This window comes from Panthera onca, chromosome D3 (assembly GCF_046562875.1).
Source record: "Panthera onca isolate mPanOnc1 chromosome D3, mPanOnc1 haplotype 2, whole genome shotgun sequence".
Taxonomy (NCBI): domain Eukaryota; kingdom Metazoa; phylum Chordata; class Mammalia; order Carnivora; family Felidae; genus Panthera; species Panthera onca.
Genome location: NC_138350.1, coordinates 98,164 through 114,054, shown reverse-complemented (window position 1 = coordinate 114,054; position 15,891 = coordinate 98,164). Strand labels below are relative to the sequence as shown.

The 15,891-nt window shown below is 40.6% G+C and overlaps 1 protein-coding gene across 1 annotated transcript; it reads left to right on the top strand.

Annotated features, from left to right (window-relative positions):
• Positions 1-3,255: 3,255 nt before the first annotated feature.
• Positions 3,256-14,848, top strand: ZNF268 (zinc finger protein 268). The gene is made up of 4 exons (XM_060611917.3): positions 3,256-3,347; positions 6,606-6,732; positions 7,020-7,115; positions 11,670-14,848. The coding sequence occupies exons 2-4, from the start codon at positions 6,699-6,701 to the stop codon at positions 14,105-14,107; spliced, it is 2,568 nt and encodes an 855-aa protein (XP_060467900.2). The 5' UTR covers positions 3,256-3,347; positions 6,606-6,698; the 3' UTR covers positions 14,108-14,848.
• The last annotated feature ends 1,043 nt before the right edge of the window (positions 14,849-15,891 follow it).

Below are 15,891 nucleotides of genomic sequence, written 5' to 3'. Positions count from 1 at the left end.
TATGTTGAATTAAAGTGGTGAGAGTGGACATCCTTGTCTTGTTCCTGATCTTAGGGGGAAAGTTGTCAATTTTTCACCATTAAGTATGATGTTTCTGTGGGGTTTTTGTATATAGCCTTTTTTATGTTGCGGTATATTACCTCTAATCCTACTTTGTTAAGGGTTTTTATCATGAATGAGTTGTTGTACTTTGTGAAATGCTTTTTCTGCATCTATGAAATGATCATATGGTTTTTATTCTTTCTCTTGTTGTGATCTGTCATGTTGATTGATTTGTGAATATTGAACCACCCTTGCAACTCAGGAATTAATCTCCTTTGATTGTGGTGAATGATTTTTTTAATGTATTGTTGGACTCAGTTTGCTGTTATTTTGTTGACGATTTTTGCATCTATGTTCATCAAAGATAGTGGCCTGTAGTCTCCTTTTTTTGTAGTGTACTTATCTGGTTTTGGGATCAGGGTAATGCAGGCCTCGTAGGATAAATTTGGAGATTTTCCTTCCTCTTCTGTTTTTCGGAATAGTTTGAGAAGAATAGCTACTAACTCTCCTTTAAATGTTCAGTAGAACTTAACCTGTGAAGCCGTCTGGTCCCAGACTTTTGTCTGTTGGGAGTTTTTTGATTGGTGATTCAATTTCATTACTGGTGATCAGTCTGTTCAATTTTCTATTTGTTTCTTTTTCAGTTTGGGGAGGTTATATGTCTCTAGGGATTTATCTGTTTCTTCCAGGTTGTCCAATTTGTTGGCATATACCTTTTCATAATATTCTCATAATCCTTTGTATTTCTGTGGTGTTAGTTGTTATTTGTCTTCTTTTCTGGATTTGTTTATTTGAGTCTCTGTCTCTCCCCCAACCCCTTTCTGAAGAGTGTAGCTAAAGGTTTATCGATTTTGTTGATCTTTTCAGAGAACCAGTTCCTGGTTTCATTGATCTGTTCTTTTGTGTTCTTAGTTTTATTTCATTTATTTCTGATCTAATAATTCTTTCCTTCTACTGGTTTTGGGTTTTGTTTGTTCTTTTTCTAGTTCTTTGGGTACAGTTGTTTGAGATTTTTCTTGCTGCTTGCGGTAGACCTGTATTGCTATCAACTTCTGTCTTAGAACAGCTTTTGCTGTATCCCAAAGATTTTGGACCGTTGTGTTTTCATTTTCATTTTTCTCCGTGTATTTTTTAATTTTCTCTTTGGTTTCTTGGATGACCCATTCATTATTTTAATAGTATGTGATTTAACTTGCATATATTTGTTTTTTCCAGGTTTTTCTTGTGGTTGATTTCTAGTTTCATAGCGTTGTCATCAGAAAACATGCATGGTATGACTTTGATGTTTTTGACTTTGTTGAAATTTGTGGCTTAATATGTGATCTCTTCTGGATAATGTTCCGTGTGTATTTGAAAATAATGTGTATTCTGTTTTATGATGGAATGTTATGAAAATGTCTGTTAAATCCTTCTTAATAATAGCAATATAACTGTCATATCTTACAGTGTGCATAAAATGGTTTTAAAATTACAATCTGTTATTATTAACAAGGATACTGAATGAAGTTCAGTATGTCCTCGTAGCTCATTTTATCCAAAGAATACACAGCCAAATACTAGATGTTAAGATCAGCTAGAAAAATTATGTTCTTGTAGTTTTGTTTCCAAAAGTGATAAACATGTGTGCGTGTTGACACTTACTTGCAATTTGGGGATTGCCCTCCCTCTTTTTGATTCTCTAAAATATTTACCTAATTCAAAAGTAGACACTGACTCGCTTCGTCCCTTCTGGCCTGTTCTTTGCTTCCTTCTGAGGTCACCAGTTTTACGGTTCCTGCTTCATCTTTTCAGTGATTCTTTTGGAAGTGTAGCAAACACATACTTACGTGCTAAGGCTTATCAGGAAGCCCTTTTTCTGCCTCTAGCCCTGTGCTTCCTCGAGTTCAGCATGCCCTGTCTTTTCACGCATCTCTGTCACATGTACATCTTGTGTTTTGTGGTTAATTTCTGAAACAAGATCTGAACCCTTTTCTCTTACTATCTAATAGCCTGTCTCCCTTTTCTCTCCTTTCCTTCTAGTCTGGATCTCTCCTCTCTTCTCCTCTCCTCCCTCCACCCCCGACTCCCTCCCCCATGTTCCCCCCTCTCCCTCCACCCCCGACTCCCTCCCCCATGTTCCCCCCTCCCCTGTCTCCCCTTCCCCTTTCCCTCTCCCCTCCCCTTCTTTGCCTGTTTCTTTCTGTCTCTCTCTTGTTCCTTTCACTGCCTGAATATTTTTCTGTGTGGGTTGATCTGGGCACTATTTTTATTGTTTTTCCCTCGAGCAAAAATATGTGTGCCTGGAAGAGACTATCTGCCAGTTATTTCTCAAATCCCCACTTCCTTAGGTGGTCACAGTGCTGTCAGGCCACTTAGTGACTTTGGGATTGCTCTCCCACTGGGGGACACATTGGTGACTTTGGGGATGTGCAGTGTGTAGCCTATCAGAATCTTCCTTCATTGCTCACTCTTACTCCACTAGGATCTACGCCCCTGCTCTTGGGTCACATCTGTGTATATACCTTAACGTTTGTGAGGAGACCCTTGTTTGGTGTAGACGTCTTTGGGCTTTTTCTTGCACTATGATGGTAGGTCTCTTCTGTGTTCATTGGGAGCTTGGGGAAGGTTAAAACCTGCATTGATACCCTGATGTTATCGTACCCCAATGTTTTTATAACAACAAAATGTGAAACCTGGTGAGAGAGTTTAAGTAAATTGTCCATCAGCATCCAAATAGCGAGGGAAGAAATTCTGACTGAAACAGACTGGCTCATTCCAAATCTATTGCTTGTATACACCCGGCCTACAACAGAGTTGTTAGTCTTTAGCGTCCAGCATTGTGTTCTCATTGAAGTGGCTGCCTGACATTTTTCAACTCTTAGGTGCTTGCCGCGTCTTCAGGGTTCCTGGGTGCCTGTGCAGAGTGAGGGGAGGGGACTTTTGTCAGTGTGCTGGGCTCACCGTGTGCATTTGTCTCGTGTCTGCCCCACGGCAACACTGAATACAGAGCACAGAACACCCAGCCTAGCCTCACGTGAGTGCGTTCACCAGCCAAAAAGACCGAGGTTGGGGCCTAGGGGAATTCAATTCTGGCCATTAAAGCGAGTTTGCTGTTACATCCGCAGGTTCCGCCTCTCCAGGAACAAGAGAGTTCGTGCAGCAGAATCAGAGAGTTCCGAGATCAGGAATCCATCCTTGGTCAAGGGAGCCCCGACCAGAGGCCTCTCCCTGGTGCACCTCGGCAAAGACATAGGAATCACAGGACAGAGCAGGTTCTAGAGTGGCTGTTTATTTCCCACGAGCAGCCAAAACCCACCCAGTCTCGGGTGAGTTGTGTGTTTATTTATTCCCGCTTCTCTTCTATAGTACTTGTCTCCTTTTTTTTTTTTTTTTTTTTTTTTTTGGTTGGGAGAGGGATGGGGATCCTTGGGTCAAAGAGTTAAGTTAGTCACTTCTCAGCTCATGCCCTGTTTATCATCACTGGTCTGTGTAAGGTCCCTATACCTTTATTTACATACTGTCTGATTTCCCCAAACTCCATTTCTGTCTCCTTCCCCACCTCTAAAAATTACTTTGTTTTTTGTGGATTTCTTTTGCTTATCGGTATTCACAAAATATGTATTGTTATTGCTGTGTATGTATTTTTAATTTTTGTTAATGGTGTGTGCACATGTGTCTTGCTGTATTGGTTATATTTTGCAGTAAGCACTTTGTTTGATTAAACACCCACACTCTTAACTATATTTACCAGCTCATGCTACGGAGAGCAGTGTGTGAACATCCGTTTGCCTCACTTTCTCAGCCAACAACTTCTATTGTTACTCTTTTGATTTTGGCCATTCTGGTGATTGTATGATGGCATCTATCGGTTTGATTTGCATTTCCTCCTGCCTAAAGAGGATGAGTACCTTCTGTCATGCATATTTGATAGTTTGTTGCCTTTTGGATTTTCTTTTTTCTTAGTTTCAATGAATTTTTAATATCCTGGAAGCTTGTTAGAAATGCAGAATGTGACACCCCACAACCCTCCTCATTTTAACGAGATCCAGTGATCCACGTACATGAAAGTTTAAAACTAACTTGATACCAAATCCATATTCAAATTTTACCTGGGGTGCTTCCTTTACCTCCAGTATTTTGTTGCAGAAACTTTCAGGCAGAGGGCAAAGTTGAAAGATGTTAGTGAACTTCTGTGTTCCTGTCACCTAAAAGTTACCATTAACATTTTACCATACTTGCTTTATCGCATTATCCGTGTTTTTATCTCTCTATGCATCCATTAAACCATGTTGTTTGGGGTACATTTCTTTTTTTTTTTTTTTTTAATTTTTTTTTTTTAACGTTTATTTATTTTTGAGACAGAGAGAGACACAGCATGAACAGGGGAGGGGCAGAGAGAGAGGGAGACACAGAATCGGAAGCAGGCTCCAGGCTCCGAGCCATCAGCCCAGAGCCCGACGCGGGGCTCGAACTCGCGGACCGCGAGATCGTGACCTGAGCTGAAGTCGGACGCTTAACCGACAGAGCCACCCAGGCGCCCCTGGGGTACATTTCTTAATATAGTTCAGATACCATCATGCCTCCTTTAAATACTTCAGTATGAATAGCATTAACTGTTGTTCAATTTTTTTTTTTTTTTTTTTTTTTTTTTGCTTGCCTTTCATTCTGTTAATGCTGTCTTGATGAACAGGTATTTCTAATTTTAATTTATTCTGATTCATAATTTTTTATTGCTTGTGCTTTTTGTGTCCAATTTAAATACTTTTTTGCTATCTGAAGCTCATGAAGACATTTTCTTCATTATTTTACCTTTCACATTTAGGTTTGTAATACATCTCGAATGAATTTTTGTTTGGTGTGGGCGGGAGGCAAGATTTATTTTTTCATAGAGTTATCCAGTTGTCCCGGGCGCATGACGTGATTGACTTTTTCCTATGCCTGCCTCTCTTGTCATCTGTCAGGTGTCCGTGTGTGTGGTTTGCTTTCATAACTCTTGATTCTGTCTCACGGGTGTCACGAGCACACTCTGAAGAGGCACACGTGAGTTGTGTCAGCTTTATGCAGTCATAGAGCAAGGTGTTTTGTTTTGTTTTACTTTTTTTTTTAACATTTATTTATTTTTGAAAGACAGAGACAGAGGGTGAGCAGGAGAGGTGGAGAGAGAGAGAGACAGAGAGAGAGAGAGAGAGAGAGAGAGAGAGCGCGGAAGACACAGAATCTGAAGCAGGCTCCAGGCTCTGAGTTGTCAGCACAGAGCTGATTTGAAATTACACCAGCTTAACTTTGTTACCGTGCAAAGACTCTGCTCCTTTACAGCTCTGTCGTCACCCCTTTTGGTTATTGATGTCACAGAATTACGTCTTTATGCACTGCATGACCCCACGCACAAACTAATAATTATTTTAAATGCATTAGTTTCTTATAATATGTAGGAAACAAACTGTGGAGTTACAAACTGAAGTTAAAATAACACTGCCTCTTGCAGTTATTCATTTATCAACCTTTATTAAGATCTTTATTTCTTCATACAGTTTCGAGTTATTTTCTACTTTTATTTCACCTGCTCTCTGGAGCATTTCTGTCAGGCAAGTCTAACAGATGAACTCCCATTTGTTTTCTGGGAATGCCTCAATTTCCCCCTCTACTTTTGAAGGTCAGTTTTGACAGATACAGGGTTTTTGGTTGACAATTTGGTTTGTTTTAGCACTTTGAATATATCAGGTCATTGCCTTCACGTCTTCAAAGGTGCTGATGAGAAATCTGCTTATAATCTTACTGAGGATCCTCGTGTGGGACCAATTGTTTCTTGATGCTTTCAAGATTCTTTGTAGAAAATTGGATTATAATAGGTCTCGACGTCGGTTTCTTTGAGCTCATATTTGTTGGTGTCTGTCAAGCTTCTTGGGTGTTTATATTCACCTCTTTCATGAAATTTGGTGTTGTTATGACTAGTTTTTTTAATATTAGCCATTCTAATTGTGTGTAATGGCGTCTTATTATTAATTTGTAATTCTTTAATGATGTATGATGTTGAACATCTTTTCATAATGCTTAATTGCCATCTGTGTATCTTCTTGTTCAGATCGTGTGCCTCACAAACTGGCCACTCCTTAGAGCTGTTCCCCTTTTATTCCACCTGAGTTGTGACATGCCTTCTCTCACGGTGGCTGCCCCAGCATTACCCTTTTATAGATTCAGCCTGACACTTTCAAATGGCTTTGCCAGCTTCCTCCTTTGTGCCCCTGTTGTGCTCTGTATGTTCGTTCATCTTAGCTTCTTTGACTCCCAGATATGTTCACAGATGTTTAACTTTGCTTTCCTATGTAGTGGTGAACACTTCTTGTGCACAGAGTTGTGTTTCATTCAAGTTTATATCACCTGCACCTCACTGGGTATCTGGCACCAGGTATTCTCATATGTTGAGTGAAAGGCTGAGTGATTTAATACACATTGAAGGGATGCTTTCAATAAATTCTAGCTTTTCTCACAAAGTAGAATATAAACAATGGACATTCTAGGCAGCTTGTTGTTTCCCACAAGCTCAGTAAAATGATTTGAGATTCAATAGGAATGTGCTCTTTCAGGGACCACTGTCGTTTGTGGATGTGTTTGTGGACTTTACCTGGGAAGAGTGGCGGCTGCTGGACCCAGCTCAGAAGCACCTGTACAGGAGTGTGATGTTGGAGAACTACAGCCACCTGGTGTCCCTGGGTAGGCGCTCCCTCCCTGAAAGGACTGTGTGTGATCTCCAAGCTTCCCCTTCTTGGGTGCTGAAACTTGGGTGGCTTTTGCAAAGAAATTACTTGTGATTTTAGACTTATATTTAAAGGCCAGATTTTCTTAGTCTCCCTTTGGCATCAGAATATGCTAGTGGAACAGTCTCCACTTTGCTGTGGGCGTAGGGCAGCTTCGACATGCTGCCTCCACGCCGAATCTTCCCTATTCTTCAGGGTCTGCGGTAGTTTTGGCCCAGGTTGTCTGTGATTTTCCATTCACAGGTTATCAAGACACCAAACCTGATATCATCTTCAAATTGGAGCAAGGAGAGGAACTGTGGATGTTGCAGGCCCAGATCCCAAGTCAGGGCCATCCAGGTGAGTGATCAAGATACTTGGATCTTTTCCTCCTGACTCAGAGTTGATGTGAATTCTGATGTGACGTACAACTCACGTTTGTGCCTTTTGTCTCATTTGTTACCGTTTTTTCTCCATTTCCTTCCCGTTCTCTTCTGTTCTTTTTTCTACTTTCCCAAGATAGTAGACTCATTTTGTTATCCATTTAAACAAACTTCCTCTTTATCTTACTCAGTGTGACTATCACACACCCTTCTACTTTCTTCTTTTTTTTAATTATATTTTTAAATCAACAACCACAGTCCCAACCTTCTTCCTTGTCCTTGAAACCTATTAGGATAAGTTGTCACTGTCATTTCTAAGTGCATTCCTACAGGCCTGGATATTAGTTATTCCACCTGGAGCCCTTTTCCCCCCTTACCCAGGTGACACCCCACTGAACCCACTCCCACACTACATGGTGAAGCACTTATTCTTTTCATGCTTTACTGGCTTCGCTTGTTTTTCCTTCTGAGTCCAAAGGGTCTTTTTTTTTTTTTTTTTTTTTTTTTTTTTTTTTTTTTAATTTTTTTTTTTCAACGTTTATTTTTTTTTTGTTTTTGGGACAGAGAGAGACAGAGCATGAACGGGGGAGGGACAGAGAGAGAGGGAGACACAGAATCGGAAACAGGCTCCAGGCTCCGAGCCATCAGCCCAGAGCCCGACGCGGGGCTCGAACTCACGGACCGTGAGATCGTGACCTGGCTGAAGTCGGACGCTTAACCGACTGCGCCACCCAGGCGCCCCCAAAGGGTCTTTTTATAGTCACTACTTTTCTTCTTTATTATAACCTTTAAAAGATACCCATTCTGAAGATTTAAACTGTTTTTCTTTTTGGTAATTGACAGCGCGTCTGTCTTTCATCTGCTTTTTGGTACTGAGATTGGTCCATAGGGCATCTTCCCTGCATGTGTCCCCCCCAGTCTCATTTTCAGGAACTGGAATTGTCCATTGGTTTGCTCCGTAGCTACATCATACTTTCTTCTCGCCTTCCGATTGTTTATTCATTCTGCTGTGCTTCCAGCTCTTTCTCTGGCCACTGGGGAGTCAGCTTAAATCTCTTTTATGTGCCATTTTCTTCACTAGTGTTGCTGAAATCTGTTAATATTTTGGTTCTCTGTAGAGAAGTCTTTTAAATTTCCCATATTCCCATTTCCCACCAACACCAAGGCCAATATCTCATTTTTGGTCATTGTATTTATTAATCAAATGTATTCATCTTGGTCCTTTTGTGTTAGTTCATCTTCGTGTTACTATCAGGTATGTTTCCCTACGCGAGTTTAATCTGTCACAGGCAGGGCCATATGAATCACGTTGGTGTTTGTATCATTAGGATTGTTTCAGCTGTAATTTCTCATCAATCCGAAATCAACCTATTGAGCAGAAGCTATTTATTAGTACACATCACAAGAAGTCCTGAAGTAGGGCAGCTGTAGGGTTGACTAAGTGATTGACTCAGTAAATCACCGAAAGTCTGGTTGTTCCCGCCATTCTCAGTATGTCAGCATTTTCCCAGGTTATCTTCCCCATGGTCACCAGATGGCTATTACGGTTCTAGCCAACACCTGCAGATGTGCTAGCCCCAGTTGAAGAAAAACTGCTTTTTCCACGTGGCTGTTTTTATGAGGTGGTAAAGCCTATTCCAAGAAGTCTCCTCAAACTTGCCATACTCAGTGGGTTAGGTTTTTATCACAGCCCCTGTCTGAAGAAGACTCTGGCAAGGGAAGTGGGCGTACCAGTGTTGACTCATTTAAATGATGCTTCACCTTCTGGGGAGAGGGGTAGAGGTAGCAATGGAGACAGGTCCCCGTTTCCCTGACTGAAGCACGTGGCCTTAAGGATGGGTTTGGGGACAAAATCAGGTTTCTGCCAGCCAGGAAAAGGGAGGAAAGATTGTTGGGTAGGCAGCACTGTCTACCTTCGTCCACCTCTTCGGAGAGGTAGCTTCTGGTCACATCCATCTTCCAGTCCATCCATCTTCAAAAATATTCCACCACCCCTGTTTTCCTTCTAATACTATATCTGGGGCGCCTGGGTGGCGCAGTCGGTTAAGCGTCCGACTTCAGCCAGGTCACGATCTCACGGTCCGTGAGTTCGAGCCCCGCGTCGGGCTCTGGGCTGATGGCTCAGAGCCTGGAGCCTGTTTCCGATTCTGTGTCTCCCTCTCTCTCTGTCCCTCCCCCGTTCATGCTCTGTCTCTCTCTGTCCCAAAAATAAATAAACGTTGAAAAAAAAAAAAAAAAATTAAAAAAAAAAAAAAAATAATACTATATTAACACAAGTCCTGGATCCTTGTTCCCAGTCAGCCCTGGTGGTAGTTCTTCATGGTCTGGTGGCTTGCAGTTGAAGATAAGTTATTCATATTCAACCAGCCAGAGAATTGCAGAGTAGGTAAAACAGAGCCACTGCAGTGAGTGCCACACGGGAGTCCCTGGTTTGCGGTGCGTTGAAACCCTGGTCGGGGCCAGGACTCCCTGGTGTGGCAGTGGCCATGGGTCCTTGGTTCTGCTCTCTGAGCATAATTCTCTTGCTGTTGTCTTCTGTGGCTACACTCAAGACGGTCATTCAGGAGAATGTTTTTCTGTAGCTTCAGTGTCTGAATTCTGTCGGTGCAAGTTGAGTTTCCGGGGACTACCTTCCAGGGACAGCCAGGAATCATCTTCAGTTACGTTTAAGTAATATTTAAACTCAGGAATTTCTGTCTTCCATTCATCGGCTCTAGTATTGTTTCCCGTTTCTTGAATTCTTTGAACTTTCCCTGTGACAACCAACCATAATATCATTTTCTGCCATTATTGTTGCGAAGAGAATGCCCCACCAAAAATGCATTAGGTTTGTTGGGAAGTCGAAGGAGGTCAGAGCTGTGCTATCTAAGAGCGGTAAGGATGGGTATGGCACCAGTCAGAGAAGGGTTACAAGGGTAGAGTATTAGGATAGGTTCGGTGTCCACGGACTCTGAAAGTCTGCACGGACAAGACTGTTAGCCAAACACATGACCAAATCTGATTCTCATTTTGGCATCTAGATCAGGTCTACCCATTCTCTTCTGTTCAGCCTCCAGATATTTGTCATTGTGCCTGAGGATTTAGTCCCGTGTTTCGTTCCCTGTCTGCGTTCTGTCATTGGCTTTTGTTTTGTTGTAAACAGCATTCTGCTCACTCTGCCCCCTCTCAGTTTCCTGTTCCCCCAGAGTAAACCACTTTCATCCCTTTCGGCTCCACTTGCTTCCATATTTTCTAAATAACCAGCCTATTGTAGTGCATCTTGATTTTCCCCCTTAATAATGATTATTCAGTATGAAAGTGTAATGATTTAATTCTCTTTCACCCTCCTTCCTTCATACTCCCCATGATACACACACTGTCTCTTCTTATGCCCCAGTCATCTTAATAAAGTTACTTCATTTGGGTTAGATCGGTCTTCAGTTCTTACATCTTTATGACCCTGTAAGTTCTGTCCACAGGTAAATCATGCAAATACGCAATGGTGTTAATTTTTGTTCATAGATCATTTATTTTCTTTTGAGTTGTTTTATTTGTCTGCCAAGTCTTCCCTGTTCTCATCATTAATGTATTTATCATTAACCCCAGACTTTTCTTCACATGTCTAAATATTCTTGTGGTACAGTCAACCAATTTAGTAATTCTGTCAATCTCTTCCTGATGACATCACTTCTTTTTGACTTTCTCCATTATAACCTAGTTTTTCTCATAACCTGGGTATACCATTTTTTATCCTGGAGTCTCAGGTTTTATTTTCTATATCTGTTTTGTGTCATCTGTTTTCTTGGTTGGTTTTATTAGAGCACTCTTCAAGTAGCTTCCTGTGAAAGAGTGCATGTGATACAAATTTTGAGACCTGTGCCTCTAAAAATGTTTATATTTTACTCCTGAATGCTCTGCTTTTTGTCCTCTAGTGATGCTAATGAGAAGTCAGATGCCATTCTAAATTTTGATCCAATTATTTATTGAAAGAATATAATGCTGAGATCCCTTCCAACTGCTTTATATTTTCCTTATTTTTCCTTGTACCTATTTTGTTTTCTTTACTCATTATGCAAAATTTCAAGACTTGAAACCATCTGTATGCATTGTCAGTTTTCTATGCTTATCTTCATTTTTAGTTTTTTTTTTTTTTAATTTTTATTTATTTTTGAGACAGAGACAGAGTGCGAGTGGGGGAGGGGCAGAGAGAGAGAGAGAGGGAGACACAGAATCCGAAGCAGGCTCCAGGCTCCGAGCTGTCAGCACAGAGCCCAAAGCGAGGCTCAAACTCAGGAGCCGTGAGATCATGACCTGAGCTGAAGTTGGACATTTAACCGACTGAGCCACCCAGGTGCCCCTTCATTTTTAGTTTTGATTGTTCTCCCCAATGGCCAGGAGTTTCATTATGTTTATACTTGAGGTTTTATTTATATTCAGATCTGATACATGAAACTAAAAGTATAATCTCATGACATGGCATTTTTAAGATGATTTTATGTTCTGCCAGGATCGTGTTATTATTTTTAACATGTAACTATTTTCTCATTTCTAGAAAAAGTCCTGGAAATTGATGATCACGTGGACCGGCATCAGGAAAATCAAGGCAAGCTGGAAAGTATGGCAAAAAACTATGAATGTACTGCATTTGGAAAACTATGTCTTCTTAGTACAAATTATGATTCTTCAGGACAAAAGCTTCATAAATACATCACTCATGGAATGAGTTTTAAATATAATATAGATTTCAATAGTGGTTTTGCTGGCAAGAATCCTAATGAGTTTCATGCATACAGGGAACCATTCCATCAATCTAAACACGAGCAAACTGTTACCGGAATAAAATACTGTGAAAGTAATGAATCTGGTAAAACTGTCAACAAGAAGTCACCGCTCATATGCCAACAGGTGTATATGGGTGGAAAACCCTTTGAATGTGGTTTTTGTGGGAAGGCCTTCAGCAGCAAGTCATACCTTGCAGTGCATCGGCGAACTCACGCAGAAGAGAAACCCTACAAATGTAAGGGATGTGGGAAGGACTTTAGCAGCAAATCCTACCTCACTGTCCATCAGAGAACTCACACAGGAGAGAAACTCCATGAATGCGGTGACTGTGGGAAAGCCTTCCGTTTCAGTTCACAACTCGTTATACATCAAAGAATTCACACAGGTGAGAATCCCTATGAATGCTGTGAATGTGGAAAAGTATTCAGTAGAAAAGACCAGCTCGTTTCACACCAGAGAACTCATTCGGGGCAGAAACCCTACGGTTGTAATGAATGTGGTAAGGCTTTTGGTCTGAAGTCACAGCTCATTATACATCGAAGAATTCATACAGGAGAGAAACCCTTTGAATGCAGTGAATGTCAGAAAGCCTTTAATACAAAGTCAAACCTTATGGTACATCAGAGAACCCATACGGGGGAGAAACCGTACGGTTGTACTGAGTGTGGAAAAGCCTTTACTTTCAAGTCGCAGCTCATTGTACATCAGGGGGTTCACACAGGAGTAAAGCCCTATGGGTGCGTTCAGTGTGGGAAAGCCTTCAGTTTGAAGTCACAGCTCATCGTGCATCAGAGAAGTCACACAGGAGTGAAACCTTTTGTGTGTAGCGAATGTGGCAAAGCCTTCAGGAGCAAGTCCTACCTCATTATACACATGAGGACTCACACAGGAGAGAAACTCCATGAATGCGGTGACTGTGGGAAAGCCTTCAGTTTCAATTCACAACTCGTTATACATCAGCGGATTCACACGGGAGAGAGTCCCTATGAGTGCCGTGAATGTGGGAAAGCCTTCAGTCGGAAATACCAGCTCATTTCACACCAGAGAACCCATGCTGGGGAGAAGCCCTACGAATGCAGTGACTGTGGGAAAACTTTTGGCTTAAAGTCACAGCTCATTATACATCAGAGAACTCACACAGGCGAGAAACCCTTTGAATGCGGCGAATGTAGCAAAGCCTTTAACACAAAGTCGAACCTTATCGTGCATCAGAGGACCCATACAGGGGAGAAACCCTACGGTTGTAGTGAATGTGGAAAAGCCTTTACTTTCAAGTCGCAGCTCATTGTACATCAGGGGGTTCACACTGGGGTAAAACCCTATGGATGTAATCAGTGTGGAAAAGCCTTTAGTTTGAAGTCGCAGCTCATCGTGCATCAGAGAAGCCACACAGGAGTGAAACCCTACGGATGCAGCGAATGTGGCAAAGCCTTCAGGAGCAAGTCCTACCTCATTATACACATGAGGACTCACACAGGAGAGAAACCGCATGAATGCGGTGAATGTGGAAAATCCTTCAGTTTCAATTCACAGCTCATTGTACATCAGAGAATTCACACAGGAGAAAATCCCTATGAATGCAGTGAATGTGGAAAGGCTTTTAATAGGAAAGATCAGCTCATTTCTCATCAGAGAACTCATGCAGGGGAAAAACCTTATGGATGCAGTGACTGTGGGAAAGCCTTTAGTAGCAAGTCCTACCTCATTATACACATGAGAACTCATTCAGGAGAGAAACCACATGAATGTAACCAGTGTGGGAAGGCCTTCATTTGGAAGTCACTACTCATTGTACATGAGCGAACTCACGCAGGGGAAAGCCCTTATAAATGTAGTCAGTGTGAGAAATCCTTCAGTGGAAAATTACGGCTCATTGTACATCAGAGAATGCACACAAGAGAGAAACCCTATGAGTGCAGTGAATGTGAGAAAGCCTTCATTAGGAAATCTCAGCTCATTGTACATCAGAGAACTCATTCAGGGGAGAAACCCTATGGATGCAACGAATGTGGAAAAACCTTCTCTCAGAAATCAATTCTCAGTGCACACCAGAGGACTCATACGGGAGAGAAACCCTGTAAATGCACTGAATGTGGGAAAGCCTTTTGTTGGAAGTCTCAGCTCATTATGCATCAGAGAACTCATGCAGATGAAAAACATATTGATGAATTAAATGTAAGAAACTTTCTTCCAAAAGTCAACTCATAGGAAACTCCAGCAAATTCATACAGAAGAGAAACTCTGTAACTGAAATAATCTCATTGTACACCAGAAAACTAATACTGAATAGAAACCTTATGAACGCACAGCATGTGGCAGGGCACCCACAGAAAGCTGCTTTTTGCATATAAAATAAAAACGGTAAATGCACACGGAATGTCATGAATTCAGTGAGCCCGGTAGGTCATCCTTTGTTAAAGTTTGTACAGGTGAGGAGCCATATCAATGAAGCGAATTTTGGAAAGTTATTTTTTTACTGTGATAAAATTTGCAAAGAGGAAGTTTCATAAAGCAAGTGAATATGGAGCACACTCCTTTGAAATTAATTTTAAACAGTAGGATTTTAATGAGAGAATGTGTAAAGGCGATGAATGGCAGAATTATCAAAATTGCACACTCTTTAGGTATCAGAAAATCATACCTTGGAGAAATCGTGCTCTAAATTAGGGAAATTCTTCATCTAGGAAAGACAAACTTCTACTTAAAAAAATATATTCTGAATGAAGATCTATGAATGTGTCAAAAGGGGTAAAGCCTCAGTAGAAAGGTTCCCTTCACTGTTATTTTAATTTGGAAGATAACTTAAGAATTATTGTAAGGGAAATTATGTTCCAGATTGTTAGGAAAATTTTGGAGAAAATATTCAACTATAAATGATAGGCATGTTTATAATGGAATATAAAGTGGTTTTTTTTTTTTTTTTTTTTTTTTTTACAATGTAAATAAATATAATCAGGATAACCAGAAGTACATCATAAGACCTACAGGGATATTTAGATGTTATCTTCCTTTTACTATAGGAGTTATGTGTAGTTTGGCATTCCACTTGTGAATGTCACATATGAGGGATAAGTTAGATACATGCCATTGCCCAGGGACTTATTCTTTTTAAGAAATACAACTTGTTTCCAGAATAATATGATTTATTAAAAATACATTTCAATACTACAAACCTTTTCTACTGTTTTGTACCTTTTGTAAGTGGGCCTGGTGGCTACTTCTTTAGTTATGTACATTATTATAGTGCATAATTGATGTGTTTGTGTAGCTGGAATCTATTCTGCCCTCACTAGTTAGAACATCTTGATTTTCACTAAGATAATCTCTCACAGTGTGTGAGGTCCTGATGGGGCCATCATGCAAGGTGCCCTACCAAGGACTTGACATGATCGTCAAAGTAGGCTGAGATATTCCAGACTTTGAATTTCTCATGGACTCCTTAAGTACCAGAAAGCAAACTGAGCTTTTGTTTTCTGGTAACATTTTCCTGCAATTATTAATTAGTTCTTTCTGTATAGATTACCCAGGATAGCTTTAGTTATTGTCATTTTAAAATTCTAATTCACTTATCTTTGTATGAGTTATCTGGTGTGCTTTTAACATATTTAAATGACACATTTAGTGGCACTGCTGAAATGCGTTCAGGCACACCTCATTTTATTGTCCTTCGCAGGCAATGCTGTTTCCCAAATTGAAGGCATGTGGTGACCCTGCACCGAGCAAACGTATTGGCTTCATTTTTCCAATAGCATTTGCTTACTTCATGTCTCTGTCACATTTCACTAATTCTTGCAATATTCCAAACTTGCCATTATTTGTTATGGTGATCTGTGGTCAGTGATTATGATTTGCTGAAAACTCAGCATGTTTTAGCAATGTATTTAAATTAAAGTATGTACATTGCTTTTTTTAGACATAATGCTATTGTACATTTAATAGACTACAGTGTAGTGTAAATATAGCTTTTATATGCGTTAAGAAACAAAACTTCA

What these genes read in the sequence shown, in the direction of transcription:
- ZNF268 (XM_060611917.3), top strand. Translation starts at nt 6,699, where the DNA reads ATGTTGGAGAACTACAGCCACCTGGTGTCCCTGG. An exon ending in CAGCCACCTGGTGTCCCTGG is followed by an intron (nt 6,733 to 7,019) that starts GTAGGCGCTCCC and finishes TTCCATTCACAG; the next exon opens with GTTATCAAGACACCAAACCT. An exon ending in CCCAAGTCAGGGCCATCCAG is followed by an intron (nt 7,116 to 11,669) that starts GTGAGTGATCAA and finishes TCTCATTTCTAG; the next exon opens with AAAAAGTCCTGGAAATTGAT.